At 45.7% G+C, this 19,048-nt stretch overlaps 1 protein-coding gene across 1 annotated transcript; it reads right to left on the bottom strand.

The window, feature by feature from the left end:
• Positions 1-5,702: 5,702 nt before the first annotated feature.
• On the bottom strand, positions 5,703-12,308 carry mrpl49 (mitochondrial ribosomal protein L49). The gene is made up of 4 exons (XM_041179926.1): positions 12,150-12,308; positions 10,125-10,284; positions 8,197-8,321; positions 5,703-5,999 (listed from the first exon to the last, which is right to left on the bottom strand). The coding sequence occupies exons 1-4, from the start codon at positions 12,222-12,224 to the stop codon at positions 5,853-5,855; spliced, it is 507 nt and encodes a 168-aa protein (XP_041035860.1). The 5' UTR covers positions 12,225-12,308; the 3' UTR covers positions 5,703-5,852.
• Positions 12,309-19,048: the final 6,740 nt, after the last annotated feature.

The following is a 19,048-nucleotide window of genomic DNA, read 5'->3' as shown; positions in this document are numbered from 1 at the left end:
GCAGGAAAAAAAGGAAAAATATTGAAAGGCGAAACTTTTCATCAACGCCTGACTCCCACTTTACTCGTTTCCCCTTGCAGACAGATGGGACTGGGACTTGTCAGTACAATGAACCGGATTGGATCTGTTGGAGCACCTGTGGTAAGGTTGACTGGTGGTTACATAGCATTTCTACCACTGGTTATATATGGTGGAATGGCGATACTGGCTGGTGTTGCTGCTTTTTTTCTAAATGAAACACTCAACGTTCCTTTACCAGACACGATTGAGGAAGTGGAAAGCAGGTTTGTAACGTCAAAAATCCACTGATTTGGAGGTCAGTTTGAACATCAGCAAGGCTTCAACACATTAGACATTCAATGTAGACTTAGAGTTGATTCAGTTCATTACTGCACTCGTGGACCTCAGAAACCTATTAATTGGCAGGGTGATCAAAACCATTTATTCAACAGTTTAAACTTCCTTTCTTTTCAACTTGGGAAGTGCCTAGTCTCCAATAGGCAATTTGTCACAGCAGTGTGATAACAATTGAGCACTGCCTGTGGGGAATTGTAAGATGTAGCTTAAATCCAATCACTCCATGGAGTTGAACATTGGTTCACTCTTAAAAATACCTCAAGCAAGACAGAGGTTTGGATTGCTGCAACGATGGTGCTAGATGGCAGCAACACACTCAGCCTTACTTAAATTTATTCCAACGATCATCATAATAATTACTGGCCACCGTTCCTTGTTGAGAAATCAAAGAGAAAGGGCCAATTTGTAGCACAGGGGAATCACTGGCGATGAAGACAAGCATAAACTACTTGCATTGTAACACCTTACCAAACAGAAATTCCTCAAGCATTCAGTTCAACAAATTATTTTCGGACTGCATTTTCTATTATGTATGCAAACATGACAGCCTTTCAGTGCACAGAATGAAATGAAACAGTTACTGTTTGAGGATGCGAGATAATACTAGGAAATACTAGGAAAACCCTGCTGCCTTTTATCTCCTACCTAAAAGAGAAGGATGCGCCATATGAGGCTAACTGAAGAAGTTAGGGATGTTACGTACAATGCTGCGAAGATTAGTGGTAGGACAGAAAACTGGCATTTTTAAAAAATTTATGAGTGTCTCTGGCAAGGCCAGCATTTGCTGCCCATCCCTAATTGTCCTTGAACCAAGCAACCTGCTAGGCCATTTCAGAGGACAGCTAAGTGTCAACCACACGGCCCTGGATCTGGAGTCACAAGAATGCCATTCCGAGTGAGGATAGCTGATTTCCTTCCCTGAAAGACATTAGTGAACCAGGTTGGTTTTTATGTTGATTGTCTCATGGTCGCTATCAGTGAGGCTAACTTTCAATTCCAGATTTCCATGGTGGGATTTGAACCCGTGTCCCCAAAGCATTAGCCTGGATTACCAGTTCTGTGACATTACCACAACACCACCACCTCCCCTGGTTTCTTTAGAAGCAGCAAAGGATGACTAAAAAAAGAGGGAGAATATAAAAGTAAACAAGAAATACAAAAACACAGCAAGAGCTTCTACCAGTTATAAAAAGGAAGACAGTAAAGTAAATGTTGACCTCTTAGAGGGCAAGACTGGGGAACCAATAATGGGAATCAAGGAAATGGCAGAGACTTTGAACAAGTAATTTCTATCTGTCTTCGCAATAGCAGACAGAAAAAGCATCCGAAGAATAGTAGAAAATCAAAGGACTGAGGAACTTAAAGCAATCACTATCACTAAGGGAAAAGTTCTAGGTAAACTAAAAGAGCTAAGGGCTAACAAGTCTCTTGGACCTGTTGGCCTGCATCCCAGATTCTTAAAATAATAGGCCACAGAGATAGTGGATGCATTGATTGTAATCTTCCAAAATTCCCTAGATTCTGGAAAGGTCCCATCGGACTGGAAAACAAAAATGTAACACCTCTATTCAAGGGAAGAGAAACAGAAAGCAGGAAACTATAGGCCAGTTAGCGTAACATCTCCCATTGGAAAAATGCTGGAATCCATTATTAAGGAAGTAGCAGCAGGACATTTAGAAAATCACAGCACAATCAACAGGGTTTTATGAAAGGGGAATCGTGCTTGACAATTAGATAGTCGCTTGATAGTACAGAACTTGAATATTGCTGAGAAGAGACTTGCTGTTGAAGATTTTTGTCTTGCACTCATCAGGACAGATGCAAGAATATCAAATTTTAAAGGGAGTTACAATTTATACTGAGAGAGAAGATGATTGATTAGTTGAGGCATTGCCATGGAGAATGAATCAGGGAATTATTGCCCCCCATGCTTTTATTTAATTCAAAAAAAAAAGCAGCAATGCCTAGACATGTTCCTTTTGTCTGCAAAGGACAGGTCCCTGCATATGAATATATGTAACTTCTAGCAAACGTAAGTGCAAGTCCAACGGATAATCTTAAATTGATTGTTTGTGTAATTCTTAGTACACTTGGGATTGTGCAGCAAGTGCTGTCCAATCACAGAATCACATCCAACATTTAGTCATCCTTTGCTGGCTTCTAAAGAAACCAAAGGAGGTGGTTCTGTGTTCTGAGTTTTGCATTGTCATCGTTAACCTCTGCTGGGAAGTGTGTTCTATTATGTTGGGGCCTTGATCTTTTATCTAGGCACACACATAAAGAATGGGTAATGGAAAGAAACTAAGTAATGAAAGAAAAGTTAACATGTTCTAATCATTGTTCATTTTGTAATTTATTTATTTCCAGAGCAAAAAATGGTGCTGAAAAGGATAAGGAGACCATTAGGGGTGAGATTCCACTGCAGGAGACCCATGCAACATTGATAAAACCAACTGTTTAACCAGACACAGCTCACTCTCAACACATCACCAGCTTCTGAGTAGCAACATGATCGGTGATGCTCTTTATCTTAGGCCCAGCTGTTCACAATGGGCACACAATAGTGTATTAGATATCTGAATGTTCTTGATAATGGGTAATATAATGTCGTACCACACGCTTCCTCCATCATACTCTTAACATATCACTTCAGATTGTCCCAATACCACTGCCCTGAGCTTGCAATTACCTGTATGGAAAGTACTAGAACCTCTTGCCAGTATGAGTTCCAGATGCCTGCTTCAATAAATAGTAATGTACATTCTGCTAACAGTTACCAGTTTAATTGACTGCAAATTACAAGTACCATTGTTTATATATAGAAATTCTCAGGTCTATAACAAAACCCAAGTAAAATCTATTATCTGAAACTGAATCCATATACCTACAATCATGCTTGCTTCCAAATTTTCTACCCTGTATATCTTAACAATGTTATTCTGATCACTGCAGTGCCAAACGTTGTTCTTCCATTCTTGAAAAGAAATAATTTTATGTGCTCATTCTCTTCCATGGTGAGATCACTTTGTTGAAATCCAGATTGTAAAAAAAATTTCCATGGGATGTGGGCATCACTGGCAAGGCCAGCATTTGTTGCCCAATTCTAACTGTCCTTGAGGTGGTGGTGATTGAGCCGCTTTCTTGAACCGTTGCAGTCCAAGTGGTGTAGATACACTTACAGTTAGGGGGGATCAGGTTTTTGACCCAGAGACAGTGAAGGAAAAGGAATATGGCTCTAAGTCTGAATGATGCAAGTGCTTGGTGAGGCAGGGGGTTGGGGAGGAGGAGTTGGAGGTGGTGGTGTTCCAATGCGTCTATTGCCCATGTCCTTCTAGGTGGTAGAGATTGTGGGTTTCAAAGATGCTGTCAAAGATGCCTTGACGAGTTTCTGTAGTGCATCTTGTAGATGGCACACACTGCAGCCACTGTGTACCAGTGGTGGAGGGAGTGAATGTTGAAGGTAGTGGATGGGCTGCCGATCAAGCAGGCTGCTTTGTCCTAGATGCTCCATCACACTCCTGATTTGTGCCTTGCCAATGATGGACAGGCTCTGGGGTGTCAGGATGCAAGTTTCTCGCTGCAAAATTCCAGCCTCTGAACTGCTCTTGGAGCCACAGTATTTATGTAGCCAATCCAGTTCAATTTGCGGTCAATGGTAAATCCCCAGATGTTAATTCCTCGCAATATGCCTTCAATTTTTAATGAACTTTTAAAATTCTAATTATCACTATCTAAACATTAGCCTTGCCACAGAAGTTGTGCTCTCACCTCTAATGCAGAAGGTCATGCGCTCAAGTTCCGCTTTGAGACCGCTGCATCATCTTCATCTAGTACTGACAGAAGCTCCTTGCCAAAGCTCTTTCAACAATACCTTCCAAACCCGTGACCTCCACCACCTAGAAAGAAAAGGGCAGCAGGTGCTGGGAACACCACCACCTGCAAGTTCCCCTGACTTGGAAACATGTCATCGTCCCTTTGGTTGCTGAGTCAAAATCCAGAAACCACCTTCCTAACAGCACCCTGGATGCGTCTAGACCACACAATCTGAAGTGGTTCAAGGCAGCGGCTCACCAACATGTAGTCAGGGGCAATGGGGGATGAGTAATAAATGCAAGCCTTGCCAGCAACGCCAACATCCGAAGAAAGAACAAGAAAATATGTCAGATGAAATATCAAACCGTAGCTCTCAATTTGACATAAAAATCCCACAGCAGAATTACCCCTGGCGGGTGGTGGTGGGTGGGGGTTTCCATTTGCATATTTCCACAGTTTTCAAACTTACCGTTGTGGGTACAATAGCACAGCAGTTATGTTACTCGACTAGCAATCCAGGAGCTTGGGGTTCAGAATTGCAAACATTAAGTTCAATTTCCACCACCAGTCTTCCTGAAATTTAAATATAATTTACGAAATGCAACCAGAATATAAAGCTAGTAGCTCGACGGTGCTCAAGGCCGTGAAATGCTCGCACTGCCGCAAAAACCTGCCTTGCTCATGTCCTTTAGGGAAGGGAATCAGCCATTCTTACGAGGTCTGGCCTATATGTGACTCCAAGCTCACATGCGACGGGATTGGCTCTTAACTGCCCTCTGCAATCGCTGAGGATACAACCAGCTATATTCAAAGAGGGAGGTTCCACGCCACCTTGTCAAGGGCAATGTCAGACTTGCCCACGCCCTGTGAACGGATAGAACAAAAATCAACTCATCCTTTTCTCGAGGGTCATCAGCTACCCAATCTCGTACACCTGTAATAGGCCTCTTTTTACACAATACATTTGTGATCCTTTGCCCATTGTCTGAAGCACCATCCGCTCGGTCATGTCTTATTGTTTTCTTTGATCACTACAAAAGAATTTTGCTTCTCCATCCTCTTAAAAGTACTGGTTTCGCCCCTAACAAAGCCACTTCTTTCATTTCCCTTTCCCGTTTATAGCTCTTAATGCTCCCACTTTCAGATCTCCAGCATCTGCAGTATTTTGCTTTTATTTTCTTTTATCCACCCCCCCCCCCCGCCAATATTTGTTCACAGGATGTGAGCATCGCTGGCAAGGCCCAGCCTATGTTATTGCATCCACAACTGTCTGCAAGGTGGTGGTGGTGGTGGTGAGCCACCTTCTTGAACCGCTGCAGTCCATGTGGTGTAGGTACGCCCACCGCGCTGTTAAGGGAGGGAGTTCCAGGATTTTGGTCCAGCGGCAGTGAAGGATCGGCCGTTATAGTTCCAAGTCAGGCTGGTGTGTGGCTTGGATGGGAAAGCACAGGTGGTGGTGGAGCTTCTCAATGATCAGCTTACACAGCAGATTCCCTTTCAGAGTAACCAAAAATTACATGCCGGCGAGGCGATTGGAACAATCAATTTAATGGATTGCTCTGCATTTTGATCAGAACACCTGGTCACATTGTGGATTTAAGTACAACTTTTTTTTAAAAAAAGCTCCTTCAAGTGAACAGAATCACACCTTTTCGATGCAACTCATAAATCCAGTCACAAACTTAGAAGCCCTTCTCCATCAGCCATGATTTCAGTTCTTTGTCGAAATAACCTTTGACCCGGAGGCTCATTGTCACCTCGTTAACATGTATAAGGGGAGTCTTGCCCGTAATTTGCACGAGGAATTCTTTCAGGTCCTTCTCGAGCATCTGAAGAAGGCAAAAGAGCACCACAGGGGTTAAAAAAAGGAAGAATACCAACCCATTGCGGGGGGGTGACAGTAGTAACTCTTCAAGAAAAAAAGGCTAATCAGGAACAGCAAAAAAGAAACATGTTGTACATGTAGGCCAGGCTCGATTAAGTTATTTATGATTTGTATATTTGGAAATATCCTGTGTTGGGTGGACACTTCCTGCCCGCAGAACTTACCTTCTGTTGTCATTATCAATTGCTATGCCGACATTTACCAATCAACCATGTCACAAAAATCAGGCCACTAGTTGGCTTGGTTGAGGAGGTTTCTGAAATCTGTCACTATCTGATTTTATATATTATATTTCACACTCTCTCTCTTCCCCCTACCTCTCTCAAGAACCAAAAACATATTTATCAGCCAGACAGCAAACAACATCACATTCTATTTACCAACTGTCTGTGGAAGCCAAGGTAAAGGGATGCTTACAACAAAATGCAGGAGGTTCTGCAAGCAGATGCAAATCTCGAAAGAGCAAGATATAGCTCACAGTGGGCAATGAAGGTCTACATCACAACCTCTTTTCTCCCAAGTTGTGTGTGCAACTTGGACACGGATGTAAAAGAAGTGACCTCAAAGTTTGCTGACAAAACAAAATTGTGGAATGGCAAACTGCAAGTAAGCCTGAGAAAGGCTACACACAGGTTGATGCAGTTGGGTAAATCGGCAGTAAGTGCAGATCACAAGGGGAAAGACAGAGAATGGAAAAACATCTGAGATGGTAAAATTCCCAATGGAACGCGAGAATGGAAATGCAGGGTCATGTTTCTCTGGAAGCAGCGTCGTGGACTGGAAAGCAGAAGAACAAAACAAATAAAGATTTTGGATTATTTTTATAGGGGCATTGAATACTAAAGCTAAAAGATGATGATGAATCTAAACAAGGTATTAGGTCACAATTGCAATGTCGTTCACTTATTTGGGTTTCATGCTAAGCTTTTGGAGGTGCATGATAGGGTTTACATGACCGATTTTCCACACCTTATATGAGTTACTAGACATGGCCAAAAAAAAAATACAATACCAACCACTGCAAACCCCCACACCCCGACCCAGTCACACGAGGTTAGCAAAGATACAAAAACCAGGGAGGGAACGCTGAAACAGACTTTGAGTGGAAGCGGAGATGTGGGTGGTAAGTACACGGTGTTAGTATTACAAAGCATGCTGAAATGAAGATGTGACAAATGCCTTTACCGTCGGTGAGGCTGGCTCATTGTTAGAACTTGCTGGCTGACAACGCTTGCAATTAAGTTTTCTGCACTGGAGCTGGCACCATCAGCATCACTAGTGTGAACCCCTGCTGCACAAGTCCAATGCATCCAATCCATCCAGCTTCCTCAATAGCTCGCAAGTCTACATTCATGATTTTTGAGAGGCATCCCTGGTGTTCCTCCCATTCTGTCTCAAAACACCTCACCTCCTTGTTGAAATCTAACTTGAGACAACATCCAACACTGGCTGCAACCTTTATGTCCAATTGTGAAATATTTATTGAATTTGGGATGTAAGCTTTTCTCTTCTTCCGTCTCCTTGGACAGGTGCCCACCACTCCAGCTTGACCTGGCCAATTCTGATGACGAGCAATGTTCCAAATGTTAACCTACCTTGCTATTTAAAATGGTACGGCGCACACCTTCCTGCCATCTAGGGCTTCTAACGAACCAGAAATACTTAGGTGCCTGACAATACGGCCTAACAACATGCCAATGCTAGCTGGCAAATGAGAACAGGCTCTGTGAGTAATTACATGAGCTTTACAAAAAACATGGAATCGTCTTTAGACAGTCTCATCTGATTTTCACAAATCACAAAGTTTTGCCTTAATGTTACCAGGTTACAATTAGTCGTTTGGAAGAACAGAATTTGAGTATCGCTGCAAAAAGAGACATGCTATAAAAGCTTTCCATCCTGCACTCATCAGGACAGCTACACAAGGTAAACCAACAGTAAAGGGAACAACAATATATACTGCATGAGAAGACAGTGCTGACTGATTGGCAAGTAGACTCTGATTGGTGGAGGCATTATCATGGAGAACGCAGCATGGAACAGTTAACTGCCCAGCTTTGTTTAAAATTCAAACCGGGCAGGCCAACCCTGACTGGTCAAGGCATTGCCCTGGGGGGTAATCATGAAGTGAATTCACATACCCAAATGTCACCTTCTATTTTCCGAATGACAGTCATCTTCCTGTTGCCATGGGTGATGTCTGTATAAACAGGGATGTTGTGCATCCGGGAGCGTCGTATGGTGTAGGGTAAGTCAGGAGGTGGATCTGGGAAAACAATAAAACATTATTGCCAGAAGTAATCGCCAGATGCTAACTGAGTTTTAAGGCATTGCTGGTACTGGATTTCCTTCTCTGAAGGACAATAGTGAACCAGATGTATTTTCACGACAATCTGATAATTTCATGGCTATTACTGATACCAGCTACTTATTCCAGATTTATTCCATTCATTAATTAATTGAGTTTGAACTCCCCAGCTGCCATGGTGGGAGTTGAATGCAAGCTTCCAGGCTTTTTTTTCCCCTCTATTCTTTCACGGGATGTGGGCATGGCTGGCAAGGCCCAGCATTTGTTGCCCACCCCTCATTGCCCTTGAACTGAGTGTCTCGCTCGGCCATTTCAGAGGGGCAGTTAAGAGTCAACCACATCGCTGTGGGTCTGGAGTCACAAGTAGGCCCAGACCGGGTAAGGACGGCAGATTTCCTTCCCTAAAGGGGTTTTAGAGAACCAGATGGGGTTTTAGGGCAATCGATGATGGTTGTCATGGTCACCATTGGGGCTAGCTTTTCAATTCCAGATTTATTGAATTTAAATTCCACCAGCTGCCGTGTTGGGATTTGAACCTGTGTCCCCAGAGCATTAGCCTGGGCCTCTGGATTTAGTCCAGCAACATTACCATTACACCACCATCTCTCCCTTAGATTAGTCCAGTCCTCTTTACTTTCTAGCTTTTTCTATTCCTTTTCAGGATGTGAGCTGCCTTCTAGTCAATTAACAATACAATACCACAGTACCCCTAGAATGATAAGTAATCGTCGCCTACACCACGGACTGTAGCGGTTCAAGAAGGCAACTTTCCACCACCTTCTCAAGGGCAACTAGGGATGGGCAATAAGTGCTGACACAGCCAGCGATGCCCACATCCCATGATTGAATAATTTTTAAAAATTGCAAGTTAAACATTTAACTGTTTTGAGACATTCAGAGTTCCCTAGAAGACTGGCTTGTTCTACATAAGGAGTCACCATGGCAACTCTGCTATTTTGTTCAACTCCCACCTCTCTCCCAAAGGCAGTAGATTGGATTACACTTCTCTGCCCTCACCAGGAGCCCTGTTCTCCCATCAGTATTATTCCGAAAGCAATATTATTCCGAAAGCAATAATTCATCTTTTTTATTTGGTGAGGCATGGGGACTGAGAAAATCTAGGTAAGGGGGCTGAGAAAATTTAGCTGACGGGCCAAGCCTCACTCTTTACAACTCCACAAGGCTACAAAAGTTAAAGGGAGCTGATGGGCTAAATCAAGTGGTTGTTGTTAGGGAACACCAAGCTTAAGATTTAAAAGACTATGGCCTACACAGGGAGGAAACAGTGAGAGGTTTCATGTAGAATCCAACGTAGAAAACATTGCAAGGAGCTTCACAAAACAGACACAGGACCAGGAAGGCAGAGGTTATGACAGAGATGTGTTTGAGAGGCAGAGGAATGTTAAGAGGCTTGTCAAGAGTAGGGGGGGGGGGGGGTAACAGAGGACTGCTAAAAGGGAGAAGTCAAAGGAAGGCAGAGGATGTACAGGAGGCTTGAATCAGAGAATGGGGGCAGTCGACAAGGGCTATGCTACTGAAGCAAATTACCGAGATAGGATAGGGTGAGGCTGTGGGATCAGTGCAATACATCTCAATTTCAACATGGGATGGAGGCAAAGGGTAGAAAGCGTGCATAAGGTAGTGATAGGAGCCAATTACAAATACCAAGTGAGAAATGACTGTAGTGGTTAGCATTGCAAAAAAAAAGGACTGGGATGCAGAGAACGTGGTGAAATGGATCAGCTGTCAAATAACACGGACCTCGAGGTGGGCACCATCCTGATGGCGTTGGGTAATGATCATGTTTTGGAGGGGCGGGCACTGTGGTAGGTGGAATCAATCGCTCCACAAACTTAAACTCCTCCGTTGACTCTATAATCCCTGGATATTTAGCATCAGAACTTGTAGAATTGGTGTATTTCTAGGAAAGAATGAAAACATCGTGGTCAGAACCTGAAGGGGTCTGGACACCTGGGCCACAGACCGATATTACAAGAGCTTGTTCATGTGATTAAACAGAGGGATCATTTTCTGATTATGTACCAGCTGCTGATAACTTCTGCTACCACCTGTGTATATTGGAAAATAATAACCTCTCTATCCACTCTGCCCAATGAAGTCACAGGCATGGCCACCATGGGCACCAAAATGACCTCTGATCCCTCACTGGCATCATCACTGAACCCCTCAGCAGTAACGGGCATGATCACTGCATCACCCACTGCCATTGACACTACCAGTGGGCACCCTACTGGTACTAATGCCACCACTGACCCTCGACTGAGGCTGACGACACGACTGGAGCCCTTACAGGAAATTATGTCTCAACAGGGTTGGGCATCCCATGGAAGAATTTTAAAAATCACTACTGGGCTCGAACTGGCACTGTGGACCCCTACCGAGACTGCTGTTACTATTGGACACCAACAATCATTGAGGACTCTACTAGACCCCCTACTGTTAGTGTCATCAACACTGGACTCCCTTGTGGCACTATCAGGATTATTAGATAGCTACTAGATTGCTCATGGACCTCTACTGGCACTGCCACCACCACTAGATTTCTGCTGGCACTGTGATCACCAGTGGACCTCTTACAGGCACTGTCATCACTGTTGCACCCCTACTGACACTATCATCACCAGTGGACACCTAATGGCTCTGTTACCACTATTAGATGCCTGGTGGCACTGCTATTTGTACTGAATCCTTACAGTTACTGATATCACCACTGGTCTCCCTAATGGCATTGTCGTCCCCACTGGACCCGAACTGTCACTGTCCAGATGCCTATTGGCAATGTTGCTTCTACTGAATCCCTACACTCTCAACATTGTTGTGCCCCTACTGGCACAGTCATCATCAATGCATAACTATTGACACTGTTGTCATCACTGATCTCTACACAGTCCTCACTATTGGATCCCTAGTCACTGTCATCACCACTGGGTTCCCTACTGGCACTGTCATGATCATTGGACAGCCAAGGGGACTGCCATCACCAATAGACCTGTACTGGTACTGCTGACACCACAGGATCTCTGCTGGTATTGTCATCACCACTGAACTCACTCATTGCTGTTGCATCTCTACTAGCACTGCCATCACCAATGGATACCATACTGGCTCTGTTATCACAACTGGAAGCCTGCCAATTGGCACTGTTGTTTCTACTGAATTCCTACAGGCACTTTCATCACCACTGGACCCGAAATTGGCACTGGCGCCACAACTGGACCCCAAAGTGGCACTGGCAGCATTAATAACACCCCAAGCGTGCACTGGCTTCATCACTGGAACCCACCACTGACACTGGCATCACTAGGCCCCAGACTGACACTGGTGCAACATGTCCCACCCAAACTGGCACTGGATGCAGCAATACTGTTCCCCCAAACTGGCACTGGCAGCAGCACTGCCCCCCCATACTGGCACTGGCAGCAGCACTGCCCCCCCCCAAACTGGCACTGGCAGCAGCACCCCCCCCCCCCTAAATACTGGCACTGGCAGCAGCAGCACTGCCCCCCCCCCAAACTGGCACTGGCAGCAGCACTGCCCCCCCATTCTGGCACTGGCAGCAGCACTGCACCCCCCCCACCCCCCCAATCATACTGGCACTGGCCGCTGTCTGGTCTCGCTGGGGCGGGCGAGGGTTCGACAGCCTCTCCCGACGGCACCGACACGGTGACCGTCCGCACAGGGCCAGGCTCCCGCTGGCCTCACTGCAGCTCGGAGAGCGGCCTCCGTCTTTTCCGGATTCCCTCCCTCTCTCCCGGGCCCGTCTACCTGGAGCCGGGGTAGCTGCTTCCATCCAGCGGGGTTGAGAAAGCGGCGCCAGGCTCCGGCCATCGCCACCGCCATAGCCGGCCTGAGGGGCGAAACCGGGGCCACGCAGGCGCAGGGGAGATCTATCGCGTAAAGGCGGCACAGCGCGCATGCCCTCCCGGGAAAGACCCACGCATGCGTGGTTCCGTCCGTCTCGCTCTCCCCCTATCCCCACAGCTCGGCGGTTGGTGCGCGCGGTGGTGGGGCAGGTGACGTCAGTACCAGCCGGTGTTGCCAACTCCTCCAGGATTGGCCTGGAGGTTTTTTTTATTTGTTCATGGGATAGGCCAGCATTTATTGCCCATCCCTAATTGCCCTGGTTCAGGGGGCATTTAAGAGTCAACCACATCCCATGAACGAATAAAAAGAAACTCCAGGCCAATCCTGGAGGAGTTGACAACTCTGGCTTGTACTGACATCACCTGCCCCTCTCTAGAGTTACATGTAGGGCAGACCGGGTAAGGAGGGCAGATTTCCTTCCTTAAAGGACATTATTAAACCAGATGGGTTTTTACGCCATCAGTTTCATGGTCATCATTAGACTTCCAACTCCAGATTTTTATTCATTTCAAATTTCACCATCTGCCGTGGTGGGATTCGAACCCCCGTCCCCTGGGTCTCTGGATTACTAATCCAGTGACAATACCACCACACCACCACCATTAGTCGGCCAAGACATCCATCCTTGTGACGTACGGCCTTCCTACACTAATCAGAAAGCAAAAGGGCTCATGACCCAATTGGATGATGCTTGACTATCATCCAAACCGCCTTTCTCACCCCCCAACCCTTTCAATATTTTTATATCTGGTAAGGATAAACGTTCCAAAAGAAAATGAACAAAGAAAAAACCCAATCCAGAAATTGAGGATCCATCTCCAAGGCACTGCTGTGTGCGCAACCCTGGAGAAGAATCATAAGGACATAAAAAAAAAATTGGGGGTTTTTTTTGTTCATTTTTTTGGAACATTTCTCTTTTCCAGATATACAAATATTGAAAATGGCGGTGTGACAGGCTGTTTGGCTGAGAGTCAAGCATCATCCAATTGGGTCATGAGTCATTTTGCTTTCCGATTGGCGTAGGAAGGCCGTACGTCACAAGGATGGATGTGTTGGCCAACTAGTGGCTGGAGCGTGGTGGGGCAAGTTATGTGATGAAACCTCCAGGAATACATTTAATCACAGCTGGCACCCTTGTGCCAGTAAGGAGTCCAGTGGTGACGTTGGTGCCAGTAGGAATTCCAGTGGTGACGTCAGTGCCAGTAAGAGTTCCAGTGGTGATGTATGTGCCAGCAGGAGTTCCAGTGGTGACATCGGTGCCAGTAGGAGTTCCAGTGGTGACGTCAGATCAGTAGAAACCCATTTGTGACATCAGTGTGAGTAGTGTCCAGTGGTGCCATAAGGGCCAGTAGGGAGTCCAGTAGCAACAGTTGGGGGTCCTGTGGCAAGAATGTGTGCCAGTGGTGACATCAGTGCCAGTAGGGGATCTAGTGGTGACGTCAGTGCCAGTAGGGGATCTAGTGGTGACGTCAGTACCAGTAGGGGATCTAGTGGTGACGTCAGTGCCAGTAGGGGATCTAGTGGCGACATTAGTGACATCTGGGGGTAATAATGGGGACCAGCGGTGACTTCATTGGCATCGAACGATCTAGTTGGGATGTCAGTGCCCGTGGGGAGTCCATTGGTGACACCAGTTGGTGGGGGGAAGAGAGGGGTCTCATTTCTACATCGTCTGCCGGTCAGCATCACGGCTATAGCCACCACGTTACTGCTGTGACGTGTTATGGCAACAGTAACAAAAACAGGAGCATTCTGGATATTTCACTCTAATGCATTAATAATTATTCAGCACACTCCTTTATCCAAGGTGACCTCCTCAATGCAGTACCTCACTGACGCATCAGCCACGTTCCATCAAGGGATTGTAAAATTAGGGGACGGCTCTTCCAGTGACGCCCACATCCCATGGAGGAATGAAGATGATAAAGCATTGCATGGCTGGAAGCAAGGCAGTCACACCAAACGTACTACTCCAGCTAACTTGCAAGCCCAGTTCTGGACGCTACACTTTAGGGAGGATTTCAATGATTCGGCGAGGTTTGCTGGGATAGTACCAAGTATAAGGACCTGGCGAAGCTGGGATTGGTCCCCTCGTGCAGATGTAAAGGGGAGATTTAATACAGGCACCCAAACTTACGAGGGATTTTAATGGCATACCTAGGAAGAAACTATCTCCACTGACAGGAGTGTCAGTAACCCAAAGCACACATTTAAAATAACACTGTCTCCTGCCAATGCAAGATGGCCACAAAGATGGCCGCCGACAGACTTCAAAGCAAATGGCTTTGATTCGTTTAACCAGGGTCTGGGTGACATTAATTGCAGAGCCGACTCTAAGCTGCGGCCCCGAATGAAGCCTTCAATTTTGCCGCGTGTAATTCATCATTAAAATTTAGATATTGGGGGGAGAAAAAGGCTCGGGATTCGTCTCATCCTCAGGATACTGAACTGAGGTGAGGAGGCGATATCCGGATGGGAGAATCACCCCGGGGTTCCCTTTTGTTACGCTCCCTGCAGAGACTGGCTAGGCAAAGTCATCCAAAGCTAAATCAAAAACATCAAGCCTTCTTAACTCAAGCCTACCGGGGACGAGGCAGATATGATGATTCAAGTTATCTTCCAAACAAGCTCTGCCAATGCATTTCTAAGAAAAACGTTTCATTGGCAAGTGCCATGAAGCTCACTGTGGGGCGTTGCAATGATGTAAAACAGCAAAACTGCACACGCACAGTGTTAGCAGCAAATGCAGCCTTAAAGTAATTGGCAAAAAAAAAACACCAGATGGGAAAAAATTCATCGACTCAAGTCGGAGGGCAATGCCTAAAAGGAAGCAGGTCCAATAGTAACATTCAAAAGGAGACTGGATCTCGGCTTAAACAAAAAAAGGAAACATTTGCAGAGCTATGGGGGAAAAGAGCAGAGGGAGTGTGGCTGCTTGGACAGTCCTTTCAGGGAGCCAGCCGTGACGCAGGGGGCAGAATGACCTCCTTGGCTGTTTAAATCTATATCACAAGTTGCGGAGCAGAACAAAGAGGAAAGGTAGGGTGGCTGTGCCAAGAGGCAAATGCAGTACAATCAGCGACTGGTTGGTGTTGCATCCTCCTTTGGGAAGAGGGGATCTTAGAACAACTATTAAAGCTTCTAACAGAGCATGGCATAAATAAACAGCCCTCGGGTCTCTGGGTAATTTAAACAGGTAGGTCCGAAGCATCAGCGAAGAAGAATGCTTGTCGCACGGATGGTTTACTCTATAGTGGACGCTCATCAGCGAATGAAATCGTTGGATCAAGACACAAAACGTTTTAATTTCATATGGTTAGTTGATTGATAACAGTCCGGTGATTTTAACCACCCGATGGTTTTGAAGAGGTAAAATTGCAGGGCTTTCACATCAACACTTCCGGACATTAACAAAGGGAAGAAATGGGAATACTGAAAAACCTCAAGGAGAAGGAAAGTGAGAAATGTACAGGGCAGCCAGCATCTGAGAAAGAAAAGTTAGTTTACCACCGACTGATCCACTTGCTCTCTGCGGTATTTTGGATTTAGATTTCTAGTTAGTTAGCATCAAGGATATCTTTTTTAAAAAAATTCTTTCACAGATGTGGGCGTCACTGGCTGGGCTCAGCATTTTTATTGCCCATCCCTATTTGCCCCTTGAGAAGGTGGGGGTGAGCTGCCTTCTTGAACCGCTGCACTCCGTGTGGTGTAGGTGCACCCACCGTGCTGTTAGGGAGGGGGTTCCAGGCTTTTGACCCAGTGACAGTGAAGGAACGGACGATATATTTCCAAGTCAGGACGGTGAGTGGCTTGGAGGGGGACTCGCAGGTGGTGGTGTTCCCATGTGTCTGCTGCCCTTGTCCTTCTAGATGGTAGAGGTCGTGGGTTTGGAAGATACTGCCGAAGGAGATATCCTTTAGCCCTGATAATTATTTGTCTCTCAAAACACATTCCTGATTGGGATATAACTCCACAGACACCCCACCAATGCCTTGTTCTGGTCACCATTCTTCATACATGAGTTTCAACCTCAACAGTATCAGTCGCCTATTTGACCCCATGGCCCCATTACAACCAATCCCACTCGTCTTACCCAACAATTTTATCGTCACTCCTGGTATCTTTGATTCCATTCCCTGACTCAGTAGATTATTTGTCATTTATCAAGATTAGTTTCAAAATGAATAACATATCCAAGTGACCAGGAATTGTCCTGAACCAATATTGAGTTCAACTCGAGAGGAGTTGTGGAATTCACTCACATAGTCAGCAGCTGAAGATGGTACATCAACATTGAAGAATAAGTTGCACAAAGAACCAAGGGGATAAAAGGAAATAGGGACAGACTTAAATTGTTCAGGCTTATTTGCTCATGTGGAACCAAGGGGCTAACATACACGAGCTGGGCCGAAGGGCCTGTTTCTTTGTTAAACATGTGATTCCGTGTTCTGATTATTGCACAGCCCACGGCTCATGGGCCAGATATGGCCCCCGGAACCACTGTTCAAAATGCCGGATCCACGGCTGAGTGAAGTGGAAGAATCTGCAAGGGGGCTGTTCCTCCAATCACAGGCTTCTCCTCTCCTGCATTTGCTGCTGATTGGCTCGCTTGTGGGAGAGGAACACACCAACACACACTCACACAATGGGTGAGGGTGAGGTGAGTGTGCACCCCGAGACTGGAAATGAGCCAGACACACAGAGCCCCTTCACATGCGAATGGTCATTTTTTACTAATGGCTCAATTTTTAAAATTATCAATTTATTGCTTTGACGTTGCTTTATTTTTGCTCACCAAGTTGTTTTACTTCATAATGCAACTTCTCTTTTTGAAATTAATGTTGTGCCAAACTTTATCTTTCTGAAATTTGCACATTAGTCCATTTTAAATACATAAAAATCCCAAACCATCTTCCCCCCCTTAGGAGATAAGATTCTTCTATTTTCCTTCGTAGCTTATTCCTCCCCCACCCCGGTCAGTCCTTGTTACTCTCCTCAGTACCTTCTCACTGTGCGCGTGTCCTGTTTGAAAGGCTACCAGAAGTCACGGAACTGGACGCCAGCGAGCACGGTCTGGGGAAGAGTAAAACTAAACCTCATCCTGATGTACCATCTCATTGGAGCTGAAGACATAGGGAAGCGCTGGTTAGGCCACAGCTAGAGTATTGTGTGCAGTTCTAGAATCCGCATTATAGGAAGGATGTGATTGCACTAGAGAGAGCGCAGAGGAGATTTACCAGGATGTTGCCTGGGCTGGAGAGTTTTAGTTATAAGGAGAGATTGGATAGACTGGGGTTATTTTCCTTGGAGCAGAGGAGATTGAGGGGGGACATGATTGAGGTGTATAAAATTATGAGGGGCATAGATAGGGTAGACAGGAAGGAACTTTTCCCCTTGCTGGAGGGATCAGTAACCATGGGGCATAGATTTAAGGCAAGGGGCAGGAGGTTTAGAGGGGATGTGAGGAAGAATTTTTTCACCCAGAGGGTGGTGGGGATCTGGAACTCACTGCCTGAAAGGGTGGGTAGAGGCAGAAACCCTCATAACATTTAAGAGGTATTTGGATGTGCACTTGCGATGCCTTGGCACACAAGGCCTAGTGCTGGAAAATGGGATTAGAATAGTTAGGTACTTGTTTGACCGGCGCAGACTCGATGGGCCAAAGGGCCTTTTTCTGTGCTGTAGACCTCTATGACTATATGACTGAGGAGCAGGAGGAGGCCATTCAGTTCTTTGAGCCTGCTCCGCCATTCAATAAGATCATGGCTGATCCAGTTGTCTCAACTTCAATTTGCCATCTGTGCCAACACCCCCCCCCATAACAGCTGACCCTCTTGCAGATCAAAAATCTGTCTAACTCAGCCTTGAATAATTACAATGGCCCAGCCTCCACTGCTATCTGGGGAAGAGAATTCCACAGACTAACTAGAGAGAAAAAATTTTTCCTCATCTCTGCCTTAAACGGTAGCCCTCTTATTCTTAAAACTGTCCCCCCTGGTTCTAGTCTCTCCCACAAGTGGAAACATCCTCCCAGTATCCACCCTATTAAATCCCCTCAGGATCTTATATGTTTCAATAAGATCGCCTCTCAGTCTTCTAAACACCAATGGGTATAGGCTCAACCTGTTCAACCTCTCTTCATAAGACAAGCCACTCATCCCAGGAATGAGTCGCGTGAACCTTCTCTGAACTGATGGGAAACAAAAACAAGAATTGCCAGAAAAACTCAGCCGGTCTGACCGCATCTGTGGAGAAGAAGACGGAGTTAATGCTTCGAGTCCGTAGGACTCTTCATCAGAACTTTGCTTTTATCTGAACTGATGGAATCAGGTTGATTGATCTGGTTCCTGGCTACTGATAAAGTTGGCACAATACTTAAAAGACAAAAGTGATCATCACCCAGAGGAAAAAGAATTTCTTATTCTTGGGCCACCACTGGCACGGACAGCATTATTTACCTCATGCCCCTGGATCATTAATCCAGGCCACTAGATTATTAATCCAATATCATAACCACCATGCTAGCATTCTCATGAGAGGTAGGCCCTTTAGGACTGAGATGGGGAGGAATTTCTTCACTCAGAGGGTTGGTGACTCTTTGGAATTCTCTACCCCAGAGGGCTGTGGAGGCTCAGTCATTGTGTGTGTTCAAAGCAGAGGTCAATAGATTTCTAGATACCAATGACATGAAGGGATATGGAGATGGTGTGGGAAGATGGCATTGAGGTAGTAGATTAGCCATGATCTAGTTAAATGGGGGAAGCATCATCGAGGGGCTGAACAGCCTACTGCTCTTATAT

This window comes from Carcharodon carcharias, chromosome 37, assembly GCF_017639515.1.
Source record: "Carcharodon carcharias isolate sCarCar2 chromosome 37, sCarCar2.pri, whole genome shotgun sequence".
Taxonomy (NCBI): Eukaryota; Metazoa; Chordata; class Chondrichthyes; order Lamniformes; family Lamnidae; genus Carcharodon; species Carcharodon carcharias.
This window is presented reverse-complemented; position numbering and strand designations above follow the sequence as displayed.

Excerpts from the sequence above, each read along its gene's own strand:
- mrpl49 (XM_041179926.1), bottom strand. The coding sequence starts at position 12,224 with ATGGCGGTGGCGATGGCCGGAGCCTGGCGCCGCTTTCTCAACCCCGCT. Across the intron at positions 10,285-12,149 it reads AGCAGCTACCCCGGCTCCAG|AAATACACCAATTCTACAAG; the intron begins GTAGACGGGCCC and ends ATTCTTTCCTAG. Across the intron at positions 6,000-8,196 it reads AAATAGAAGGTGACATTTGG|ATGCTCGAGAAGGACCTGAA; the intron begins GTATGTGAATTC and ends TGCCTTCTTCAG.